At 41.9% G+C, this 25,147-nt stretch overlaps 1 protein-coding gene across 5 annotated transcripts in view; it reads right to left on the bottom strand.

Annotated features, from left to right (window-relative positions):
- The window catches only part of nfixb (nuclear factor I/Xb), a 141,014-nt gene that overhangs the window by 109,493 nt on the left and 6,374 nt on the right, over positions 1-25,147 (bottom strand). For 3 of the 5 annotated variants that reach the window (XM_054606848.1, XM_054606852.1, XM_054606853.1), the window contains exon 2: positions 21,439-21,522. In XM_054606848.1, coding sequence (XP_054462823.1) covers positions 21,439-21,522 — 84 coding nt within the window. Of the gene's footprint in view, positions 1-12,661; positions 12,698-15,686; positions 15,913-21,438; positions 21,523-25,147 lie in introns of those variants that run through there. The other 2 variants (XM_054606849.1, XM_054606850.1) reach the window with 2 other exon arrangements.

Below are 25,147 nucleotides of genomic sequence, written 5' to 3'. Positions count from 1 at the left end.
AACGCAGCACCGCAACAATCTCCAAATATAAACTACCCGCTTTATTTCCCAAGCCTCCACACAATGGCCGTTCTAATCTTCCAGGGAGAGGAGAGGCAAATAAACAAAACCAAACAGGTTGGTAGAGGGAGAATTAATACTTTAACACCCCTTTCCTCTACTCTGTTAATGCCACTACACACACACACACACCCCCACCCCCCCGCGCTTCCTATGCGGACTTCCTTGTCTGAAGTTACAGTAATAAGGTTTTCCAAAACTCTATGCGGTGCCAGTAAGTGATGGAGGACGGCGATGAGGTTAGGGGGGGTGAAGGAGAAGCCAAACAAAGGAGAGGCGAGAAGCTAAAGATCTAACGGCATCGTCCACACCAGCTTTATTAGTTTAAATGTTCAAAGTTATACTCGTGAAGCAGCATCAATAGAAATGAGATTGTTTGTTTCAAAAGTGTCTATTTTTACACATAATTAGATAATATGATTTAGTGCAAATTGCATTTTGGTTTGTCTTGCCAGTTTGTACACATAAAATAAATAACGGGGTAACTGTAACCGGGGTTAATAAAATGACCCACTGTGGGTCAATGTAGCAGCAAATGTTATTATGACCCAGTGCTAGTGTTTTATACTGTAAGTATATTTTGGTTTGGATATTAAATCAACAGTAACATAAAAAATAACACTAACACTGGGTCCAAATCGATGCAATACTGGGTTAACTTTATATTAAAAAAAACATAACAGCAGGCTATTATTGGGTTATTTATGGTTATACTCATGCTGATGTTAATAATATGTTTATCCTTCAAAGTTTTGAATGTTATATGCACTTTGAACAACTTACGATACATTTGTGACAGTTTTAAGATAAAACTTAACCTTGGGGAGTAAAGGAACACGTACAAAAACGAGGTTATACTGTTACAGATAAAAAGATGTAATCACATTATCAATACATTAAGCAAAAATGGGGATTATTAACAGGATTAATTATTTTAATATACATTTTAAAATAAAGTAGGATATACTACAATGCATTATGCACACACTTCATGACACAAGTCTCACGCAACTGCCTCTAGGGTTTGTGAAAAGGGAATTGCTTTCTCCTCCATTATTTTGTATATAAAGCAGAAAAAGGTAGGAACGACATCACAGTATAGTGCAAGCTTTGTTTGGGCGCTTTCCAGTTCATCAAGATTATTATTTTGGCCGAGAGGCGTGACAATACGGTTTGTATATCGGAACTGAGCGAACTGCTTTTCGAATTTCCTGGTGCAGCAAACACAACACAGGACGAACCGGGTTCATTCAAATTCATTTACGTGGGTACTGCCCCTGCTCCTAAAGATCCGGAAACACAAATGTGCCAAATGATTGGAGGCCTTGGATGATGACAGCATATTCACAGCCGGGAGGCAGAACTTGCACTGAACCGTGATGCTGTTCCTCTTTACTGCTTTTCATTGAAAATAATGGTGAAATTTCGGCATTTTTCTTCTCTCTAGTCTTTTTTTGCACATTTGGTATTGAGGTAATCCAAAAGTAACAGCAAGGAAGCAAGTTACTTTAATTTTGTGATACTTTGATTAGTTTATTGACTATATTGTTTAACAGGTAATTAGTAATTGAATACAATTTTAAAGTAACCCACCCGACCGACCCTGCGTTGAGTCAAAATCACCGTATTTTTTAGTTAGGGTAAATAACCCAATGGTAAAAAAAAACACTTGGTCCAAATAAGCCACTGATACTGGGTAAAGTTAACCCAGTATTGTGTTGGTACTATAGGTTTTTATTTAGTGTATACAAGCACCAGTAGACTGTTTCTAATACTAAACTCATGGCAGAATGTCACAATGACGTTACTCAACCCTTTAGATGCAATTTCACCTTCTGCATCAATAAATTACAGCAATAACTAAATGCTAACAAAAACAGATATCAAGAGAAATATCAGGAAGTATTGGATCATAATTAGCTTCCATGAGGTCAAACCCAATGACAGAAAAAAAAAAAAGGAACGTGTGTGTGTTCATGTGCGGTGGAATGAGGGAGGGAAATGAATGAGGTCCTTTTTTCTTACAGCAGGGCCCAGATCAGAGCTCCTAACTATGGGATTTGGTGCTGTTGCCTTTCTCCCCCCGGGAGGGAGTAATTAGGTTAGGGGAAGACAACTGCTGCATTGTCTTAACAGAGGAGGGATTGTGCAGGCCAAAGTCCCACCAGCAACATGCTTCCCTCACAACGAAAAATGCCAAACGGATTCTGCGGCGCTCGGATGCACGTCCACACAGAATCTGTTTTTGTCGGGGTTTCCTCTGTTAAGTTTTACACATAGAGTGAAAAAGCTGGCTTTTTTTTAACGCAGCGAAGGCTTCAGTGCTGTGTGTATGCTACAAAATGTCAAATACAGTCCACCGGTGTCGGATGTCCTCTGGTGTTGTTGCAGTTGTCGGATTCTGGCTCTTTTGCTGGGACTCGGTTCCCTTTTAGTGTAACTGCGTCTGCTCTCTCCTGTATCCAGGGGCTTGGCAACGTGTACCGCTCCTAACTAGTGTAATATGGTTATGATGCATTCTGCATTCCTTCCAATCCCCCAGGAAACACAATACGCCTATATCGCCGGTTTTAATCACGGCCCCGCTTCCAAAGAAAGTAAGAGGAGAATACAAACAGCCGCGGCTATAAAGATACTTTCTCAAATATACTTCAAGTTCATTTAAACACATCCTCTGCTGATTGATAGAGAGTAAATCAAACAAATCATGCTGCAATGAGAAATAAAAAGGACATGGAGCGCTCCCCGCTCTACTGTATTTACAACACACAGACCTCTTTCATTCCCGCCCGTTTCCCCCCTTCGCTTCTTTCCCTCCGTATCGCCGTGTTCCTTTCTAGAGTCTGTCTTTCTGAGCTGAAAGAGTAAAAAATATTTTGCGGTTGTTTCACTCCTCTACATCATTCTTGAGGCCTTCAGCTCCTCCAAGTATTAAAATAAAGGCAAATAATATGCACCTCTGCACACCACGCCTATTCACTTTCATCATAAATCTCCAAAGCCTGGCTGCAATATACGGTCGATTTGTGGTCCCCATATGAGTCCTAACTCCAGCTTGGGAAAACTTTTATTCAGGTGTGCGGATGGAAAAGGAAAAATAAGACAGAGGGATGAAAAAAAAAAAGTAACAGGATGAATGGGGTAAATGTGAATTGGTATACGATCCTAACAGGCCGGCCCAGAAGGCCTTAAAGAGTCTTTTTCCGCAGTTTGCTGCAGGTGGCGGAGATGATTGCGCATTATTCCAGATGATGACCATAATGGGGCCCCGTTTAGAGTTTCACGGAGGGGCTTTTTCTCACTGACTGACAGCGGCTTGACACATCAGACGGCCGCTTTCAGGTTCCGTTCCCTTTCAGCAAAGCTCGAGAACATAAAAAAAAGAAAGTGAACAAAAGAGGAATATTTTTTTAATTAAGTCTTAATAACAGAGAGTCGAAGTGCGGGTGCAGAGATGAAATTCATAAACTGCCATAAAGAGCGTTTGAGGAGCGGAGATTTGTCCCCTGTTACAGTGAACTCGCTGAATTAAAATCGGGCCCCATCTGCGTTTTATATCTTAGCATTGACACATAATCCTCACCATGCGCTGAATTTTGTTTCCAGTCAAATATACAACTTTTCCATCTAACGCACACTAATCCTGCAGCTATTTCTCTGAGCCTAAACAGAGCAGAAAGGTTTACATCACGGAGCACGGGCGCAGCTGCAGTCTGGGGACGGCTTGGATTGACCGGGGCCAAAAATTGAGAAGCTGCAGAGTTGTGTTTGGGTCTAACCCTGAGCCCTGCTCGACCTCGGCCTCCTGATTTTATTTCAACGAGGGGTCTGTTTTTGACTCTACTTCACTCTGCTCAACTGTCGAGGGGGGGTCTCGAAAACAGCCTCAGCCAGCCGGCGAACACAAGTCACAAGAAGCATAGAGCGCGCACTCATACCCAACGCGCACACGCTTCCACACAAACGGAGTCAGTTAATAACACACAAACTCCCGCCCTCCAGCTCTGTTTGCTCACAGCTGCCAGGCCCTCCTCACAGAGTTCATCTGAGGTAAAGATATGTTATATTATGCAACCAAGTATAGATTTTCCACCCTTGGCCCCGCGCCAACTTCCTGCTCCGAAGAGCGAGCTCGGGCCCCTTTTGTTCCCTGGGGTGACAGCGATTCCTTGCCGGACAAGGGGGTGGCCGAATTAGATACACGGGTAGAAAACAGAGAGGGAAGGTAACAGGGAGAGAGAAAATGAAAGGCAATGCAGGAAAAAGGCAAGGGAAAGAAAAAAGAAGGAAAGAATCATCCGAACATATTGTTGTCTGACATGCTTTGTCTGTAACTAAAAATCCTCCTTCCCCTATCGACTCTTAAGTCGTTTTTCCCCAGCCCTTGAAAATCAGGTCACAACTGTTTTCATTACTGTTTGACTCGCAGGTTTGCAAGCCTCCGAGCGTCAACGTTCCTCCACCCGCCCCCGGGACAGGAAAAGACTTTCCCTCCCTACATTAACCCAATAAATGCCTGTCAAGCCCAATCACAACCTTTGAGCCATGTTCCCGGGGAAAGAGAGTAAAAGCAAATGTTGATGCCGAGTTTAAGTTATGGATATAATCATTGCCGGGGCTCATAATCTTATCTGCTAAATAGCCGATGCGGATTATACTCCGGAATGGTCACTGTTTTCATCTCTTGTGCTGGATTAACATATCCAGGACTCTACTTGGAACTATTTTGCCTCTGCTACAACATGAGGTAATGCAGCGTGATGATGATGAAAAGAAAGCCTCGGGAAATTTGAGGTACAATCAACGAGACCAATCAATGCCTCTTTAGTCCGCCGCTACTTAAAGAAAGGCGGAAGAAAGAAAGATGATGAATGCTATGAAATCATGGGGTGGCGTCACTGCGTGATGTCATCCCTTTGACGTCTGAACAATCCCCCTGCGCCGCCACCATTTCCCACTTAACTGCGCCCTGATGGAGTCTTTGTCCTTTGTGTCCAAATGATTGTAATTGCCTCTCCAGGCTTCACCAGGTGTGCATGGATGTTTGCTTTGGCGTGGTAATAAATGGATGGATGGAGGGAAGCCAGGATGCCATAGATTAATTACTGAATGCGCGTTGTGCTGGCTTCTAATATGTGATTCGCAACCAGAGGTACTCAAGCCCCTGGAAAGATTAGAGAGTAGCTAAACAAATTTAAGAATACAAATTGCCATGCGTATTGTGATTTAAAGTGTGCGAAAACGAGTTTGAAAGCGAGCAGATATAGGTAAATTAAACGGTTAGCTAAAAACAGCTAGCTAAACGTTATGGAAAAAACTGTTTAAGTAATTAGGTAAATGTCATAGATAACCGTTAAAAACAGTTAGCTAGAAATAACTGAAAAGTTGACTACATATCATGGATAAATGTTGAGTTAGCTAAAAGTAGGCTTATGGGTGAATGACTGAAATAGTTAGCTTAAAGTAATGGCTAAACAATTAAACAGCTAAAAGTAACATATAAATAGTTGAAATAACTAGCTAAAAGTAACGGATAAATATTTGAAACGGTTAGCTAAAAGTAACGTATAAAGAGTTAAAATAGTTAGCTAAAAGTAACGGATAAATTGAAATTTGAAATAAACGGTTAGCTAAAAGTAACGTAAATATTTAAAACGTAGTTAGCTAAAAGTAACGTATAAAGAGTTAAAATAGTTAGCTAAAAGTAATGGATAAACGGTTGAAACAGTTAGATAAAATACTATTTTGAGATTTTTACTTGCAGGTTCCGGTAACAATATAATTTTCCATCCACTGTCTTAAAAAATTGGTAGACAGCTGAAAGTAATGGTTTTATGGCTGAAATAGTTAGCTAAAAGTAATGGTTATATGAAATAGTTAGCTAAAAGTAAGTAAAAGTAATGGTTTTATGGCTGAAATAGTTAATGGTATGATGCTAAAAGTAATTAAAAGTAATGGTTATATGACTGAAATAGTTAGCTATGGTAATGGTTATATGAAATGAAATAGTTAGCTAAAAGTAATGGTTATATGGCTGAAATAGTTAGCTAAAAGTAATGGTTATATGGCTGAAATAGTTAGCTAAAAGTAATGGTTATATGGCTGAAATAGTTAGCTAAAAGTAATGGTTTTATGGCTGAAATAGTTAGCTAAAAGTAATGGTTATATAATTGAATGTTCAGCTTCTTCCACTCTACAAATGCAACTTGACCAAACAGACCTAAACATTGCCAAAAAAATGAAGTAATTATATTCACTTGAGTTCATCTGACATGGCAAAGGGGGAACAACAGACAAAAAGGGTTGGAAACCACTGTCCTGTATGACAAACACACGCAAACACTCTCTTGTTGTAACACAGTCGGGCTGGGTCTGATATTTTTATCTCAAAGAATGCACACCTGTGCTTCATGTGATTAAGTATGTGCAGGTGCGATATCCGTGAGTGAAACAAAATATAGCTTATATACATAGTTAGGCTTTGAATTCAAACAGACACACTGTGTGCTCCAAATGTGCAGAGGATTTTGTTCCTGAATGGGCGGACTTATTGTGACTGCAGCTCCTGTCTTATTCACAAGATGATAATGTGCATGCGTGTGCCATGTTTGTGTGAATGCCTGCATCTGTCTCTTTTCAATAATTTTTTTTTTTTTTTTTTTTTTTGGAAAGTGAGTCTGAGAGACTGACTGAGCTGGAGAGTCAGCCCGGGGGAAGTTTGTAGAAGAGTAGGCTGCAGTCGAACGCACGGAGAGAGAGTGACACGGTGCTCAGATTTCATCCGGATTAATCTGAGCTTTGTAACCAGGGGTCTACTGTATATATTTAGCCGGTGCAGTGAGATGTAGGTCAGACAGACACGACACGCCCAGATTGCCAACATGGAAAGTGACCTTGAGTGGGCCGTCAATGATCCGCAACAACAACAAATCTCTATCTACTTCTGTTGACCTGTTACACGCCAGATATAATGGCGTTGTGCGCTCCGCATTTTGCCCGGTCACAAGCGTGAGCCCTTTGCGTTCCTTGGATCTTGGAAATGTAATATCTTTACAGAAACGTTGCTTGTTGATTGCAAAGAGCAAGAGCGGAGAATGAATGGCTGTCAACGTTCGCTCCGTGTGTTGACTCTGGCATTAGTTCAAATCTAGTCGATGCTAGAACAAAGCACACTCAGAGACATTGCTCAGTCTGTCTTCTGCAGCACTAGACACGGAACTAAACTAACTAAACACTGCAGAATACTCAACAATTATTCATTTTACAAACTGGAAATATGACTTTATTGGCTGAAATCCTTTATTGGAGTGACCGTTTTTGCTGCTGGCCTCACAATTATAAATAGATGATTGATTCTCATATTTATTTGCCGATCATGACTCAACATGTAATATTTAATATAAGTTTAACAAACATCCATTATTGCACTTTCAGTGCCACTCAACTCAAAAATGTGTTTTCCTTATTGCCACTTCCTTGATGTTTAAGCTTCACTGTGCAGAATGATGCATGTGCAGAGTATTTCTTTGTATATGTCTAACAATTCTGGAGGGTGTCTTTAAATACTACAACAGACTCATGAATCCTACATGATGCGCCACTTTGCAGTTCAAAGGTTTTGCCCTTGAAGCCCACTCCAGCGTAAGCAGAGTGTGACAGAAATATGGCGGCTTAAATGCGACATATCGCTGATACACTCACAGATAAAAGAGATATTCAAAACAATCTGAAGCCCAGAAGGAGGAGGAGGGTAAAGAAATAGATATGTGTGTATGTGTCATGGTGCATCTGTGTAAACCTTAGGTGCCACACCCTCTCTCATACAAACACTGTGGATTCCTCTCTCTCTCTCTCTCTCTCTCTCTGTCTCTCTCTGTGTCCTTCTTTCACACACAGTAAACACCTCTTGATTGTCACCACAAACACCTTACCCTAAATTGCCCTGTCACATTGGTTGTCACAATGTTCCAAATGCCCACATAATGGCGGCACTGTTGTTGTTGGAGTTATGACTTGAAATCAGAGGGAAGAACATGCTGTACTTGTGTCTGACGCTCAGCTATGACAAAGCGCTCAAATATTCAACAGTACATTTTTTTGTTTTCTGCTCATCAGTCCGTTCTGGTCAAGTCACATTGACCGAGGTGGTTTCTAAATTCATGCACACTAAATGATAAACACTCTTAGAAATAATGGCTGAAAAAGGTTGTTCCTAAAGGGGCTGAGGTTCTATCCAGACTGATTTGATTCTGCAGAAAGGGTTTTTCAAGGGTTCCTTCTAAGACTACGGGTTCTAGTAAAAACACTTCATCCAAAGAACCCTTTTGGAAGAGAAAGTTCCTCTGCGGAACTCCCACCAAAAACTGTGATTGTGAACCATGATTATTGTGGGTTACGCCTCACCACATCAGCCTCAGCCCTTTAGGACCCTAGGAATATAAAAGGGTTCTGGTAAAACATCCCTTGAGTGGACCTTTGGAATATAAATGGGTTCTCTGTAGAACATCTTGGGTCGGTTCTAGATGAAACCCTTGGAATATACAAGGGTTTTTGGTAAAACTCTCTCCGTGTCTCCCCCCTTGCCTTTTCCCCCCCTTTCTCCGCTCTCAGATTGTACACTAAGTATTTTGTGTTCCTCTGTATATTCTATCTCAATTATGTAATTTAGCACCCGCGTGTGTGTGTTCAGTAGCCATGGCAACAGCACAACATATCAGCGACCACAGAACCGCACTGGGGCCACGGGCACAGCCAGAGTTGTGCCAAAGACTAATCCATGCCAGAGGTGACATGAGCGGAGGAAAAGTGAGGCGGGGGGAGACAACATGACACACACATGCAAAAATCACACACACACACACACACACACACACAGAGACAGACGAGTACACATAGACAGACACGCCGGCGTTTAACTCTCTCCTCTCACTCCTTCCTTTTAAAACACAAGAGCACACACTGGATATCCTCCCATTCTTCTTGGCTGGAGCCTCCCATGGCAATAGCAGCAGGAATCCATTCTCCACGGATGCTGGGACAGCTGTGCTGATATTGAACGAGACGCAGTTGGTTCTGCCTCTCTCTCTCTCTCTCTCTCTCTGCATGCAGCTCGAGATAAAAAACTACATGCTACTTAATTCAAATCTACAGAGCCTGCTGCCAAAACGCGCCCGGCTCATCCCGTCTTTGTCCTCACCACCGACGAGGGCTCTGAATTTTCTTTTGCAAGAATTGCTGCAAATTCGATCCTGCTGACGCACGGTGCCCCCCCCCCCCAGTCATCAGCTGACAATAAACTAAATGTATATCGCTAAAAATAAGACATTAATCACAGAAACCTTCATAAGCCTCTCAGCTATATGATGCAAATAATCCACAACATGCTACCGATTTTTGAGCTGCAAAGATATCAAAAAGCTCATATTTGAAGCTCTGGTGTCTCTTAGAAGGGCAAGCTCCTTGTTTTAGGGTTCTGGCCCCAGGGCAGAAATACACCAAAACTGCCACCTTAAATGAGCCAAGCCACAGCTCAAGGTGTAAGTCTTTTAATGGTGGCTGTTTTTTGCGGTGGTTGGGCCTGTTACTGGCTGAGTGGTACGAATGAATAAGTAAAAAGGAACACGGTATCCCAGGCAAAGCGTCTGGCGCCGTGTCCTCCCAACGTCCCACGACGAGGGGGGAGATCCGGTGCTGCCTGCGCGCCACAAAACAGCAGCAAAGCCAATCGTGAGACTCCAATTTCAACCCGGTACTCTCCTGCCCACCTTTCCTCCTTACACGTGTGCGCACACAACTTGGTTACAAGAGAGCACAATAGATCAGCCTCACCTGTCAGTCAAGTGTGCTACGAGTTTATTCTTCTGTCTGGTGTCCAAAAGGCAGAGTGCTTTACTGGCCCACGGCTAACTTTCATCCTTACAGACTAAACTTATTTTTGCTGTGTGGCATCAGTGAATTACACCGAGGCTTTGTATATAGAATTAAGATGACTAAACTTGTGTGCAACCGAACCAAAACCTGCAGCGATATCATCATCAAATATACCTATTTGAGAAATGCAATCCAGACAACAAGACCAATCATGAAGTCCTCGCAATGTGACCTTGGTGCTTGTTTTTAAAGTGAAGCCGCAGCAAATGGCCTTAAAAAGATTTTGTCAAATGGATAAAGGTAAGACACAGTCCGGCGTATCCAGAAATAACTCACCACTACAATGGAGCCCAAACTGTCACTAACTGCACTCCCTTAAAGAAATATGATCTCATTTTTGGTAAAAAACTAAAAAGCAATTTCAGAGAGAAGTAGACAAAAAGTCTACAGTATCCATTTAAAGGAGATATCCAAACTGATTCAGTCGTGTAAACAGGTAAAACAAAAGATAAAGATAGGGGCGATTGCTGGTTACAGAAAACTTGGAGGTGTACACACAATTCAACTTTCAACAGTGCAGGGGGGGGGGGGGGCTTTTTTACATTTTCAAAAACTTTTATGAAGAGAAGGTTACTTTCAAAGATTGTTTGCTGTAGCCAGCTATTTTGAGATGGTGACATATTTTCACATCAATCAATGCAGAAGAACTTTGACAATATGAGAGTAGTGATTATTGAGAAAGTATTATTTTAATCCAATATGGGCAAATATACTCGATTTCCCCTGAGTTAACAAGTAGGGAATCCGAATTTGAGTGTCTTTCCATTGTACTTTTTTCAAGTAGAAGGTTCAAATTTTGGGAGTTCTGAGTTGTCGGGAACGCAGCGACCTACAGATCATGCCGTAAAAGTGAACCACCACATCACCTGGTGATCGAGACTGAAGTCTATGAAATTAAGAAACACCGTTCCTGTAAAGCCCAGTAGGTCTATGTTCAACTGTATCAGTCATTCAAAAACAAAAGCAGCATATTTATACATTGAGTATACCTTCCGTAGCTAGCGCAGCATAGAAATGCTAACGCTTGTTAATGATGTGCAAACGTACTCTGCTTATGTTAGCTGCACAGATTTCTACGTATAAACATTACGTATATCTCCCGCCAACCTCTCCATATAATGAATATCAACATTTAGCTTCACTATTTAACCACAACTGGCTGGAAATACACAATACAGTCTGAAAAAGCAGAAAATCTGAATCGATGGCATGAGAGTCTATGGAGCAGACCCGGGTAGCTGTCGGACCCCCTGGGGTCGGAGCCTGGGTCTGGGTTCGAGGGGCTGGACTCATCTTAGGGTTTGGCATGCAGACACCAAAGGCTTTAGGAGCGTGTTTGCATGTCCGTGTGTACTCTAGTGCACAAGACGCACACATGTCCACGTGAAGTCTTTTATTCTGAAAAGTCTAACTTTTTCTGTTTATTCAGACTGTGGTTCCATCAGCTTGGAATCCTCTGAACAGCTGTTCCAACTCATTTTGCAGTCCTTGGGAAGAGACAGAGGGGAGGGCTGTGTGTGTGTGTGTGTGTGTGTGTGTGTGTGTGTGTGTGTGTGTGTGTGTGTGTGTGTGTGTGTGTGTGTGAAGGCTTGCCATCGGTGTGGACTGGATGTGAATGAATGTTAGTTAGAGTCTGATGGTGGCACCTTGCATGGTAGCCTGTCATCAGTGTGTGAATGGGTGAATGATATGTAATATACTACTGACTGTAAGTCGCTTTGGATAAAAGCGTCTGCTAAATGACTGTAATGTAATGTAATGTAAAATGTAATGTGTGTGTGTGTGTGTGTGTGTGTGTGTGTGTGTGTGTGTGTGTGTGTGTGTGAGGGACCACCTCATCATCAAAATACCATGAAAAAATGTAAAGCTAATGCTCCAAAGTCCAGACATTGATAACATTCACTAGATCGGATCTGCACATTTTTTTTTTTTTTTTTTTTTGATATTTCCCATGAAAACACCGCTCTCTGATAAGGAGCGGCGGTGACGTAGGAACAAACACAAAACATCCTCTCGGAGGCGACGCATAGGTGCAATAAGTCACGTGTCCTCAAAGCGTCGGTGACTTCTGACGGACTTCAGAAAAAAGAAAAGAAAAAACACACACGTCATATAGCCGACTTGTACAGACGTAATAAGCAGACAGGGACGTGCAGCTGCATGAGGAAGACGTGGCCCTGAACAGTGCAGCGCAAGTTTGAAAGAGTTTGCGCTGGAGAAAAAAAAAAGGACGTTTCAAAATAAAGGCTGGCAAATTCAAATACCGTAAATATAGCGTCATATTTGGAATGTAATACAGGATTTATCTGCGGATCTGATACACATTAAAACACAACATGTCGGAGCCGCTCTGTGTTCGCTGCAGCATGCCTGCACTGCAACAACAACACAATAAGACACAACTCGTTTAAACAATATACAAAAAAGAGAAAGAGAAAATGCAACTTTACATGGAGCATGTGTGTGTGTGTGTGTGTGTGTGTGTGTGTGTGTGTGTGTGTGTGTGTGTGTGTGTGTGTGTGTGTGTGTGTGCAAAAATAATCATTAATTTCCCTGCAGGAGTATAACTATCACCACCACCACCCCCAAAAAAAATAACATTTTCTGAAGATGGAATATGTAAAAACACAAACACCTAATGCGGAATGAATAGGGACTAAATAGGACTTACCACTAAGGCATTGTTTAGAAGGTGAGTAGGGTAATACTTTAGTGTTGAGAGGGTGTTAAGAGGCGAGGAAGAGCAGGGGTCAGGGGTCAGCGTCCAGGCGGGCAGAGTGGGGGGGGGGCAGAGGGAAGGAATCAGTTAAAAATGTCGCACCAGTGAAAACAATATATGAGAGAATATATGAACTGCACAGTAGAACTACTGAACACATTTGAATTATGCAATGAGACATGATGAATTTTAAGGTTTGCATAATTTGTGCTGCGTCATTGTCGCCCTGCGAGAAGGATCATTAGGATTAGGATCGTTCATTATAAATGTACAAGAGAAACAGGACGTCAGGAGATATGTATGCGTTGTAGGGTTCAAAGGTTGTTGTTTTTTGGTTATGAATGGGAAATAAAAAAATATATGAGACAGTGCAGTGGAGCTGGCTCCAACTTCTCTTCACAAACCTATGTATTACATTTAAAAGAAAGCCTAAATATAGATAGGATTTTTTTTTTTTAATCCATGAATCAGATGAACATTAAACACACCAGAAGTCTCACACACACACACACACACACACACACACACACACACACTCCTCTCAGGGTTCTCCCCGTCATTTGCCGTCACATCCCAACGACGCTGCTGCTGCTTTTTTTATTTTTTATTTTTTTTTAAATCAGTTAATAATTCATTCGATTGTGTTTACAAATTGGTGCCACACTCGAGGTCCAAGCTCGAATTTCTTAATTATTAACAGCAATTCAATAAACAAAATGTGCTTCTCCATGTCTGCGAGGGAATGCTGTGTGTGTGTGTGTGAAAGTGTGTGTGCGGAGAAAGAGAGAGATTGAAAGAAGTTTCTTCTCAGTACAACACACACATAAAGTACAACATTTAAAATAAATGAAACAATAAGACTGATAGGTTCCTGTTCTTCCCTGTTCACTTTGAGTTGCCATCATGTGCAACATGTGCACAGCGTTACACTGTGTGAGCTTCTGTTGTCAACTAGTTTGAACTGAGAGGGAATTTATGTCACAAAAAAATAAAAGCTCCTTTTGCTCAGAGTGTATCTGCTATGAAAGAAATGGTTCATCAATTAGAGAGAAAGGTTTAATTAAATAATCCTACACACGCACAAACATCCCCATGTAGGCGAATAAGCATCATCTGTTTCTATTTTACGTCTGTTTCTAAGTCGCTTTCAGCCTCCGAGTCTCGAGTCAACACGGCATACAATAGTTCCTTCAATAAAATGAAGAATTAAAGGGAAATAATAATTTAAGAAATCTGGTGTCAGCGAGAGTTATGATCCTTTTTAAATGGAAACCAGACAGGACTTGTGCCTGCATCAAGTCATCCTTCTCGGCCTCTGGTGGCAACCGGCCGGTCGGAGGCTGTACGAGGCGTGTGGGGGGGAGGGAGGAAGTGTCTTTTTTAATAAAAAGCGCTGTAAAAATCAGGGTTGCATTACACATGAAACAATCCCTGGCAGTCCGCTGTCAGAGCAAGCCAATGAGGGATAAACAAGTCGGCTTTATGGGACTCCCAGCAGCTGTGTAACCCGGCCAGGTCGCTGCCACCGGTTGGCTTAAAAAAAGGAATACTTCAAAAAAACAACTGGGGAAAAATAAGAGGCTTTGTAAATGCAAAAACAAGGGAAATATTAAAAAAATAGAGATATTTTTTAAATTGTATTTATAGGGCTATTGACAGTTAATAACATATATCGATTAGTAGTGTGAGAGGGATTGTGAGATTACTGAAATATGAAAAAACGCTGCAAGAAAAAGTTCTGCGAGCAGCGTTACATTTCTCATTCTCTTTTTCTCTGTGAACGTGGTGCTTTTAGGCTGAGAGTGATGATAAAAGGTTTAAGGTTTTTATAAGATTCAAGGAGAGGGATTCCAAAGAGTTAAAGTATGACTGTGATGGGTCAAAAGGTCACATTTATCGCAGAAGCCTCACACCTGAAGATAATCTTTTCACCACAAGTTCTAACGGCTACTCTGTAATCACTGGAGGGGAAATTTCCTGACACTTATCATTTCCTCCACAACAACAGCAGCAAAGTATCAAACAGCTTCATATATGTAATGTTAGAAATTACATAAAAAAAATAGTGCCATTTATTTTGTAAAGTTTGTCCTAATTTAAGTGCAACAGAAAATGCAACTCCTACACTCAAGTCATGGGGAAAGAAACAGGACTATAAAGACACTAGAACTTTAAGTATAAAACCAAAGCAGCTCTTTGTGAAACTATATGTGAAAACACGTGTTGCGTTCAAGTGCAGTAAACTTGCAATAATAGTCAACTGTATCGGAGCAACAGATAAAAAAAAAACGATCTCAGAAGAGCGTCTGCGCTGAGTTTATAATCACACACGCACGCAAGCGCAGGCACGCACAGGAGCGCGCACACCAGCAGAACCAATGTGTCGCCTCTGGCCGTGATAGCAGCCCCTAAAGGCGCCCTGCTCTCCTGCAGCTCCTACCACCCCCCCCCCTGCCCCCCTAAAAAAACCTCTTTATAAAAATAAATCTTTAAACAGCAGTTAATATCAAACTCCGGTCCACAGTATCGTCTGTCCCTGAATGCGCCTGTGCTTCTCTCCCCTCCTCCTGAACGCTCCCCTCCTCCTCCTCCTTCTTCTTCTTCTTTTTTTTTTTTTTTTTTTTTATATGAAATACATTTCGGGAGAAGCGCCATTTTACTCTCCAAAAGAAAAAAAAAAAAAAAAAAAAAAAAAACATGTGCGATGGAAAACGCACGACAAAGTTCACTTCCCGGCGCGGCGGAGCGGAAACGCGCCCGGAGAGGGGACGACAAGCGGGGACGAGCGTCGGCTGTCGACGACGGAGAAGTTTCGGAGCAGAAAGGAGAAGACGCTCCGGGACAAGAGAGTAACACATGTGAAATAACAGAGGCAGCGCAATAAAGAAGAAGAAGAAGAAGAAGAAGAAGAAGAAGAAGAAGAAGAAGAAAATAAAGACCCCCCCCCATACACACATAATGAAAGAAGAGTATTTACCTGTGTCAGGCAGTACGGGGAGTACATGGTGGTGGTTTTAGAGGAGCTTATTTAAGTTGGATGGAAGCTCGGTACGGTGCTGCATTGCAATCGCTCTCCGTCCTGTTTCTCTCACTCCATGCTGCTGCAGCGTACAGTAACCCCGCCTAGAAAGTGAAAGCTTGCACAAACTTTCAGGGAAAAAACTTTCTCTCCCTCCCCTCTCCTCACGCACGACTCTCTCTTTTTTTTTCTTCTTCTTCTTTTTTTTTTTTTATCGCTCCCCGCTTTCTAACGCATTCTCGCTATAAAAACAAACAAATAAAGGCGGTATTTGTTTGGTTTTGTTTCTCTTTAACCAGCACGCCTTTATTGTATTTTTTTTTTACTTTCTACATTATGGTAAATCTTTTTTTAATTCATCTGCAATGGCTGTCCCGACCCGCATTCACCTCTGCGTTTCGGCTTTCGTGTTGCGTTTACTGACCCCCGTCCGTCTCCGTGTTATGTTACGGGAATGGGAAATAGCGACCGGATGGGGCAGACGAGTTGCTTTCACTGTACGTTTGAAGCTGCGCTGTTGTTACATTTTTTTGGACTCAGAGGGGAACACGTAAACGCATCATCAGAATGGATCAGAGTGGTGTAACAGCTGCGATATATATGTATATATATTCATAGATGTATAATATATATTTCCACAAGTCTCACTATATATATGGAGGGGAACACCTAAACGTATCACGCATCATCAGAATAGATTTTTTATAGATATATATATATATATATATATATAAAAAAAATATATCTAGTCTGATATATATATATATATATATATATATATATATACACATCTATAAAAAAATATATCTAGTCTGATATATATATATATATATACATATATATATACACATCTATATATATATATAAAAAAATATATATATATAGTATATATATATATATATATATATATAGTGAGACTTGTGGAAACTTTTTATATCTTAGAATGTGAGCAGCTGTCACCAAAATATCTATATATTAATATAATTTATAATGTATAAGCTGCATGAATAAAATATTTCAGTTACAAAGGGCTTCAAGTTGTTAGTCTCATGCATTAAAAGCTAAAGTTTGCACTGAATAACACACTTAAAAGTCACTTGCAGGCATTCTAATCTACACATCAACTCATAACAAGTATTTACCGAACTGTGTTCGACCAAGTCTAGAAACCTGCAGCGGCAGTTTTTTAGAGGCCAGTGAAGCAAGTCACCCAATCCGCTGCATGCATTCACTATGAAGTAGAAAACTATACAGGCGAAGACAGACATATAATCATAACTTCTGGGCAGCATCAAAATATGAAAAATTGTGCTCCAAATCGGGGCGTGCGAGGAAAGGAGAAGTTTCTTGGACCTGGGCCCCGAGTAGTGTGGTATACAGTGGGAATCTGGATGGGAGGGAAGTCATTGTAAAGAAGAGGAGCTGAGATTTACTTTTGTGGGGGGGGGGCTGTGCAGTGCAGTCCCACAGATTTATGAGGCCTGCTGCTTGCGGATGTCTACCGCAAGCCTCCGCGGACGGAAACAAAAGGGATCCTCGTGGCCAAATTACTGCACGCGGCCGCGTTAGGGCGAGACTGAGACGGTACGAGAAAAAGTGTGCGGTCGGGAGAGTATGTGTGCACCGCAAAACTGTGACCTCCTGGCCTCGCTGCCACACAAGGTTCGAATACCAGAAGAACATGATATACGATGAAACGGACACACCCTCTAACTAACACACACACACACACACACACACACACACACACACACACACACACACACACACACACACACACACACACACACACACACACACACACACACACACACACACACACACACACACACACACACACCACACCTGTTTGGTTCCTCTTCAGGCAGGTGTATTGACTTCATGCGTGCTACGTTTAAAGTCTTTGATCTCAGCACCGCAAGGGCAAAAGGTCAAAGCGCACGGTTAGACGAGGATCAAACCCCCATCTCCCCCTCCCTTTTTTAATGGAGCCGACTTGCATGCAACACACGCGAAAAAACACTCCTCTGCCGTGGCTCCTTAAATGAGCCGCACATTTTTAGTGGTCTGTGTGAGTAAATCTCTCATTAAGTAACACATGGTAGAGCCATATGCTACGGTTGGTGGGTCTGGTTTGTTTTTTCTCACACGCTTTTGCATTTCTACATATTTTACCACTGCTGGGGAGTGGCACCTCGCTGTAAAAACGACTTTCACCCATCAGCTCAGGAGCTGTTGCGCAGCCGCGTTTTCAGAAAAAAATTAGGCCCTTTCTAATATTAAACAATAAGGAGGGATTGCTGTGTCGTTTATTAAAAGCGTTGACGACTTCAGGGAGAGCTCGGGGTGTTGCGGAACAGGTTGTTCAAGGGTGACGGTAGCCGCACATTTGCCTGAAATGATCAAGCGCAAACACAGACGCACAGTGTGTGTGTGTGGGGGGGGGAGGGGAAATAAAAAACGCAACACGTGGGAGATGAGTAGGGAAAAATAAAAAAAGGTGTGGATGTTCTGTTTTAGCTGAGCAGATATCAGCTCCGGTGTCCCACAGTTAACATGCAGGGCTGTGCTTAAAGAAGTGGATCCCAACCTGAGGGGGGGTGGGGGTACATCGGAGGGGTTTTGTATTGCTGCAATGTGGGTGGTAGGTGCAAAGGAACGGCGTTGTGGTACATGTCCACGACGGTGCTTTTTGGTTTTTGGACGCGAAGGATGAGTACTTAAATGCGCGTGTCACTCGGTAGATGATTGACAGGTGCCCTCCTTTCCCAAACAGGGAACCAGTACGCAATGGAACATTTCCCCCGGCTTTATTTAAGCAATGAAGGGATATTAGTCGTGTGAGAATACGAAGAAAACACACATGCTACAGATTCCTACAACGAAGCAAACACTTACTGACTGCACCTGATTGGACAAACGCTTTCACTCATGGGCTGTCTGCTCAGGGATTTCAAACCGGACCAACATGCCGGCTCGTTTTGCGATGGGAAATAAGCCAAGCAGTTGCTGAATCCGTCTCCATTTTAGATCAACAACTGTTAGTTTATTGTTTTTCAGGAGTTTCCAGAGGTGGTGAGTTGCGCTGGAAGGATCCTGATTTGTAGCCTAGACTTAAACTTTATGCAAATGAGGAATGGCCAACGTGACGCCTCGTCTCTCCAAATGGTGCAACCGGAATAGAAATGCAGGTCTCGTGGACCCGCACCATTAGGCCACCCTTTGTGTTAGAGGCGCCCCAAGCTCCCCACTAACACATAGGTAACAAAAACGGGGACTTGTTCATGTCTAATCGATCATAACACTTTGAGTATGGAATTAATCTGAATATGCTCCAAATCGAAATGAAAGAAACTTTTCTAGGCATGGCCGTTCTTGAGTCATGACAAAGACCAAGATGTGGCCCGCAATAGTAGAGTAAGTAAGGCTTGTTTCCAGACTAGCCGATTGCATTTAATGCCTTTTGCTACTGAAGAAATTGTTGAACGCTTGCGGCCCGGACCGGCCGGTTAAGAGGAGCGAGGAGTCAATGACGGTATAAAACGCTGAATAGCTTTTTCAAAAAGTGTGAGTGACCGCAACCAGGAGAGGTCCTTGAGCATACAGTCATACATGAGCACAGAAATATTAAGCGGATGGGTGCAGTAGTATGTGAGATTAGCCGTGGACAGACAGACACTCACACACACACATCCAGACGCATGATCTCCCCACACTCCTACGAATAGCGGAGATAAAATAAATGTCCCTCGAGGGCCGTATTATTTGATGTGTTCTATTTAATTAGTAAATTTACTACGTCTGTTTGCAAATAGAGGAGCTCAGTATCACATGTTTTTAAATTTGAAGAGCTCATTGACCTTAATTTGTATTCATACCAAAAAGTGTTGCTGGCGTCCTCCGATTTCCCGGGTGAGAGCCTCTGGTCTGAATATTTATGTGGTTTGTTAATCCGTCCGAACTTTGTCTGAGGACCAAAACGTCGTCAAAAGATGAAGTAAGTGATACAGGACAGTGTATGGGATTCATTGTTTTACTTGCCATTTCGACGTTTTTCTTCATTCTGGAGCAGTAACACGCCTTTGTTTCTAGATGTAGACACTTATTTCAAGCAAGTTCTTGTTGATTTTTCTATTGGGAGTTGATTTTTTGATTGGGAACATCAACGAGCTCACTGAACATGCAGGTTTTTGACGCTCAGGTGTCAGGACTTAAACGTAGACAGGAACTACTTGATTAGATGGATATTTTTGACACTTACTGCCCTTTTAAAATCCTTCAAATGGAACAATTTTGACAATGAGATCTCCTAGTATCTCACATACGCACTACAGTCACAGCCGAGTAAACATGTCCTCATTTTAAGGGGTCACAATCTATAAAGTTTGGAGCTTAAAGAAGCTGAACAAAGCAACAGCGACGTCTTACTCATTAGGAGCGTACCTCCTCCAAAAGTCAAACTCATATGTTACGTTCAGCTTTAAGATACTTTTTTGAAAGCAATTTGAAACCTCAGGAACTCTAACATGTAAGCCAAGATCACACACACACACAGTAATAAAGAGAGAAAGAAAGGGCCCAATGATGCACTTCATACAAAACCAACGCCCCCAACAGCGCAGACCTCCTGGCGTGAAGCTGGAGGTGGACACCCTCCTGTGGATGTTCTTGAACCCGCTGACCCCTTAGAATCCTATAGAGCTTCCAGCTATGCCCCCCTCCCCCTCCTATACCAGCCGCGCTCCTCCATTACAGCCATAATGGTTCGTTTCTGCACCCCGAGACACACGATACACTGTAGCAACCCAGATTCTGTGTGAGACTTGGCGTGAGTCTTAACTCTGGGAAACAAAGACTGTAGCCTAGAAAACCGGCTCCCACCTCATTAACAATCACATTTTCAGTCCTCCCCCCCAAGCCTCCCCCTTCTCTCCTCTCACCCTCCCCATCCCCACTCCTTTGTTTTTATTACCGTTCTCTATCACTATGTGGATCGTGATAAATCCACTCTGTGCTCTGGTAGGATTTTTCTTCTTTCTTTTTTGCTCACTTTCTGTAACTTTTCGACTCCTTTGCTTTCGTACAACGAGGTACGCTGCACATGATTGTCATCATTTTTCGCTCCCATGAGGCGAGGGGGCTTCAGTGATGTTGCAAAGCCCCCCCCCCACTTTTTCTTAAATGTGCGTGTGGAAATAATGATTGTAATGGTTTGCAGCTGAGTAGAGGGAGCTGTGAATGACATTATGATTGTGGTGCAATTACCGAGAGCATGAAAACAGACTGTCAGTCAGAGTAATGAGTAATGACTCAAACAACACATTAAGTACAACACATGAAAGAATGAAGAATACTAATACTAATGCTCTTGATACTAATAATTATAATAATGATAATGCTGATAATAAAACAAAAAAAATAAGAATTCTAATAATACTAGTAATAATAATAATATTAATTAATAAAATGAAATATAAAACAAGAAGAAAAAAAAATGTAAGCATAATACGAGTAATCATAATAATTATATGAATAAAATAAAAAATAAATAAAATAATATATATATATATACATTATATATATATAAATATATATATATATATAATAACAATAAAAACAAATAAAACCATAACTAAATAAAAATCAAATAATATATATAAGTATAATAATAATAATAATAATAATAATAATAATAATAATAGGTGCATACCCTGTATGAATCTGATACTACAAAGCATTCAGGCATCCCAGGACCTCTGGAGGGTTCTTCGTTCAACAGAAAGGTTTCGGTTGCCTGAAATGTAACACAACAGTCATTTATTCACTCATGGACCAGGTCTTTATGTTCAGGGAATTTAAAAACACACAGAAAAGCTGACTGAAAACCTGTAAACAAAGATTATGGATGTAAGAATCCTCCTCATCCGGCTGCTTCTTATATTGACCTATTTATTAATCATCCTCAAGTCCAACCCCCCACCAGATATGTACTTTATTCCACACACACACACACACACACACACACACACACACACACACACACACACACACACACACACACACACACACACACACACACACACACACACACACACACACACACACACACACACACACACACACAGGCGACGGTGTGTGCTGCCTGACCCGAAGCCTTGTGCCATGCAGGCCTGAGGCACCGGGCCCTGTGGGTCACCAACACTTGAATGGGGAGCAGAGCGTTCAGCCGCCGTACCCGGCCACAATACTCTGACACAATGGCATTTCCTGTCCCTGCTATTTCACCTGCATGGTCACTTTTCTGTCAGCGCGCACTGATTCAGCACAAATCATTCACACACACACACATGGGACACACACTCGGCACAGACTTGCGCACACAGAGGCCATACGTCTGCCCGCATGTGCGCACAAACACAAGCCCCTTGGCCAGCCGCTGCGAAGTTGCTGCGCTGCATTCACTGATAGATGCAGCTGAAGTGTTTATTCCAAGTGTTTATTTCCATTCAGCGTGGTTCATTTGTATGCCGCGGGACGCGCCAGCAGAGACTTGGGCTCTGAATGAGCATCCATTGCGGTTCTGCTGTCAATTAGAGGCGGGCCAGGCCAGACAACATGGACGGGGAAGGGAACCACAGACTGAGGATCTGGATCAGGGATGGTTGGCTGGCCCGTGGCAACTACTTTTTTAGTCCAAGCTGGTACAAATTGGTTCTCGCTGGGCTAAATTTGAATGCCTGTTTTTGGATATTGACTAAACCTGTTAGACGTGGACTTAAAATGAAAATAGGGTGATGAAAATAACGCTGGTTCTGTGATTTAAGGGGAAAGGAAGTTGAAGAGTGGGAGCTTTAAGTTCAGTTGCTGGATAGAGGAGATGTAATAATCCCATTTTCCAGAACGTTCCCCGTCCCTCAACATACCTTAAAGCAGAAAACAAACACGGACCCAAAAAACAGGAATAAACATGGCTTGTGGCCAGCGAACAAAATGTAAAGTTATGCTATTTAAACTGGCATGTGAGGTAAACAATCTCTTGCTGGGAATTTAGACAGACGTTAGGTGACTTAAGCATTTACATATGCGCACACGGCGACACGGGATTGCACTCGGGAGAACATGCATGCACAGACACATGCATAAACACACGGCTCTATAATAAATCCCAGACTCTGGGCCTGGCCGAGCTGCGGCTGGAGACGCCGGCTATTCATATCCTTCAGAATGAGAGGTTACAGCACATGTCCTTTCCCTTTTCTTTTTTTTTTGCCGCAAAGACAAAGGAAGGGGCACCTGTGTGCGTGATTTCACTCCATGTCCCGCAGGAGGATTGATTAACATCGTTTTTTTTGTTTAGCGAGGGGCCACGTGAAGCATTCAGTCGGTTAAAAGAAAAAAGAAAGTTAGAATCCAAGTGAGTAAGACAACACTCCTCATGGCGTTCGGCCTCGCCATCCAACCTCTGGCTTGTCACCATTGATATGTGGGGGAACACCGGAGGGAAACCATTTGTCCCACTAAATGGCGGCCTTGTCAAGCTCCCGGGGCTTTCTGCTAAGCCCTTAAACTGCCCGGTGCAGCTGAAGGATGTATTTGACTCTGTTGATAATCACAGAGTAGCACGGAACAAGCTTGGTGGCTGTAGTTGTCTCTGTCCGACAGGTTTGAGTCGCTTTTTAAAGTAAAAAAAAATGATCGGCCTGAAAGCGGCTTAGCAATAATTATAAACAAAAGGATAACATTTAAAAAAGTAAGTTAATGAATAAGGCGTATTTCTGTCCATATTGTTCTACTGATTGTTTGATGTAGCTCCCTGCAGCACTGGCCTACTTTCCTTTAGTTTTGATGGAGCATGGTATTAATTATATATGTGTGTTTTTCTATATATATATATATATATATATATAGAAATAAATATATATATATATGGAGCATATGCCGAATCCATATGGCCGGCCTGGAGCTAGAATAAGCGCGGATCATTTGATGTCTGGGATGTTGACTCTTTTGGTGGCTGAGACGGAGTGTAATACAACACTGGAATGGTTGTCAGATTTTATCGGTGGGGAGCGCAGACAGTGTCCCTATGACTGCAAACAAAGTGGAGAGGCGGACGAGGAAATTTCAGAACCCAAGCCAAAGAACTGAAGAGGACATTCCGATTTTTTTTCTGGGTCAAAGTCACACTTTGAGTCTCCTTATTATGTATGTGTGATGTATTAGAGAGATCCGCTCAGTGATTTTGGGGGGAAATTAGTCTTGGCACTTTGTGTGCACGAGCGGGATGAGGAGATTTAAATCACATGGGTGCGAGTACGAACTAGCCCCATTTGTGAGCTCTGAACTCTTTGTGTTGCTCCGTGGTCCAGTCACACATAGGCCCAATTCCAATCCGGCCCAAAACACCCTCCAACTCCAGCTGAATGAAGCACCCTTTTTATCGTGTAGCAGCAAGCTACGGGAAGAACTTCCCTCTCACTATAAATAAACATCAGAATCAGAAACACTTACTCCCATTCTAGAAAAGACATATATAAATGAGAGAAAGCTAAGAAATAAACAATAAATAAGTATGTAAAAACAAGTGCACTATACTTCAATTCAAAATTAGCACAAAATATAAATAAGAAATATGTGAAGTATGAATTCTACAATTCAAAACAGCAGTGCAAATTTTAAAGCTGAAAAATGGGAGCTACGATTAAGTGTGTAATAATGCAAGAATAGTATAAAAAAAATAGGAATCTTAGTTTAAATATATACAGTATGCATAAATGCAGTGTTAATTCCAGAGTATACCAGAGTAATGCACATTTGACTTATTGCACTAAAGTATTGTTCTGTTAAGTCAGTATTGCACAGCTGAAGATAAAAATGATGGGGTAAAAAAATCATAAAAATATGTTGTATATAAATACAATACTCAACAATTAAATGAATACATCACCTGTTTCCTAGACTACAGAAGGGTATAATTGATCGTAAATACAAAGTAGCCTTTAACTTGTTAATGTCTGTATGATACTATTAAATGTTTGTATTTGGAACTACATTTGTACGGAGCGTGTTCCATGACAACACAAAACAACGTTGCACGTGGTCGGTAAGAGCAGCTGGTTAACTCAGCAGCAAAGTAGACCCGCTCTTGGAGGGTTTTATAACCCACTTCCACTCCCTGCTAATTGGTTCGGGACACTGAGGGGGGGAATATTAACCTGTTAATCAACCACAGGTTTCATGTTCAGGTGTTTAAGGTATTCTTGAGACAATAGATATCTATTGAATCAAAAAAAGGCAGTTATAAGCAGAAACTGTCAGTATCTGACCGATATTGGATTTCGGTCAGATACTGAGTCAAATGGCTGGATCAGGTATCAGGGACAATGGCCGATCTGGTATTCGATACTGTCATTTCAAAA

Source organism: Anoplopoma fimbria, chromosome 11 (genome assembly GCF_027596085.1).
Source record: "Anoplopoma fimbria isolate UVic2021 breed Golden Eagle Sablefish chromosome 11, Afim_UVic_2022, whole genome shotgun sequence".
Taxonomy (NCBI): Eukaryota; Metazoa; Chordata; class Actinopteri; order Perciformes; family Anoplopomatidae; genus Anoplopoma; species Anoplopoma fimbria.
Note: the sequence above shows the minus strand (reverse complement) of the source record. Positions and strands in the feature narration are given on the sequence as shown.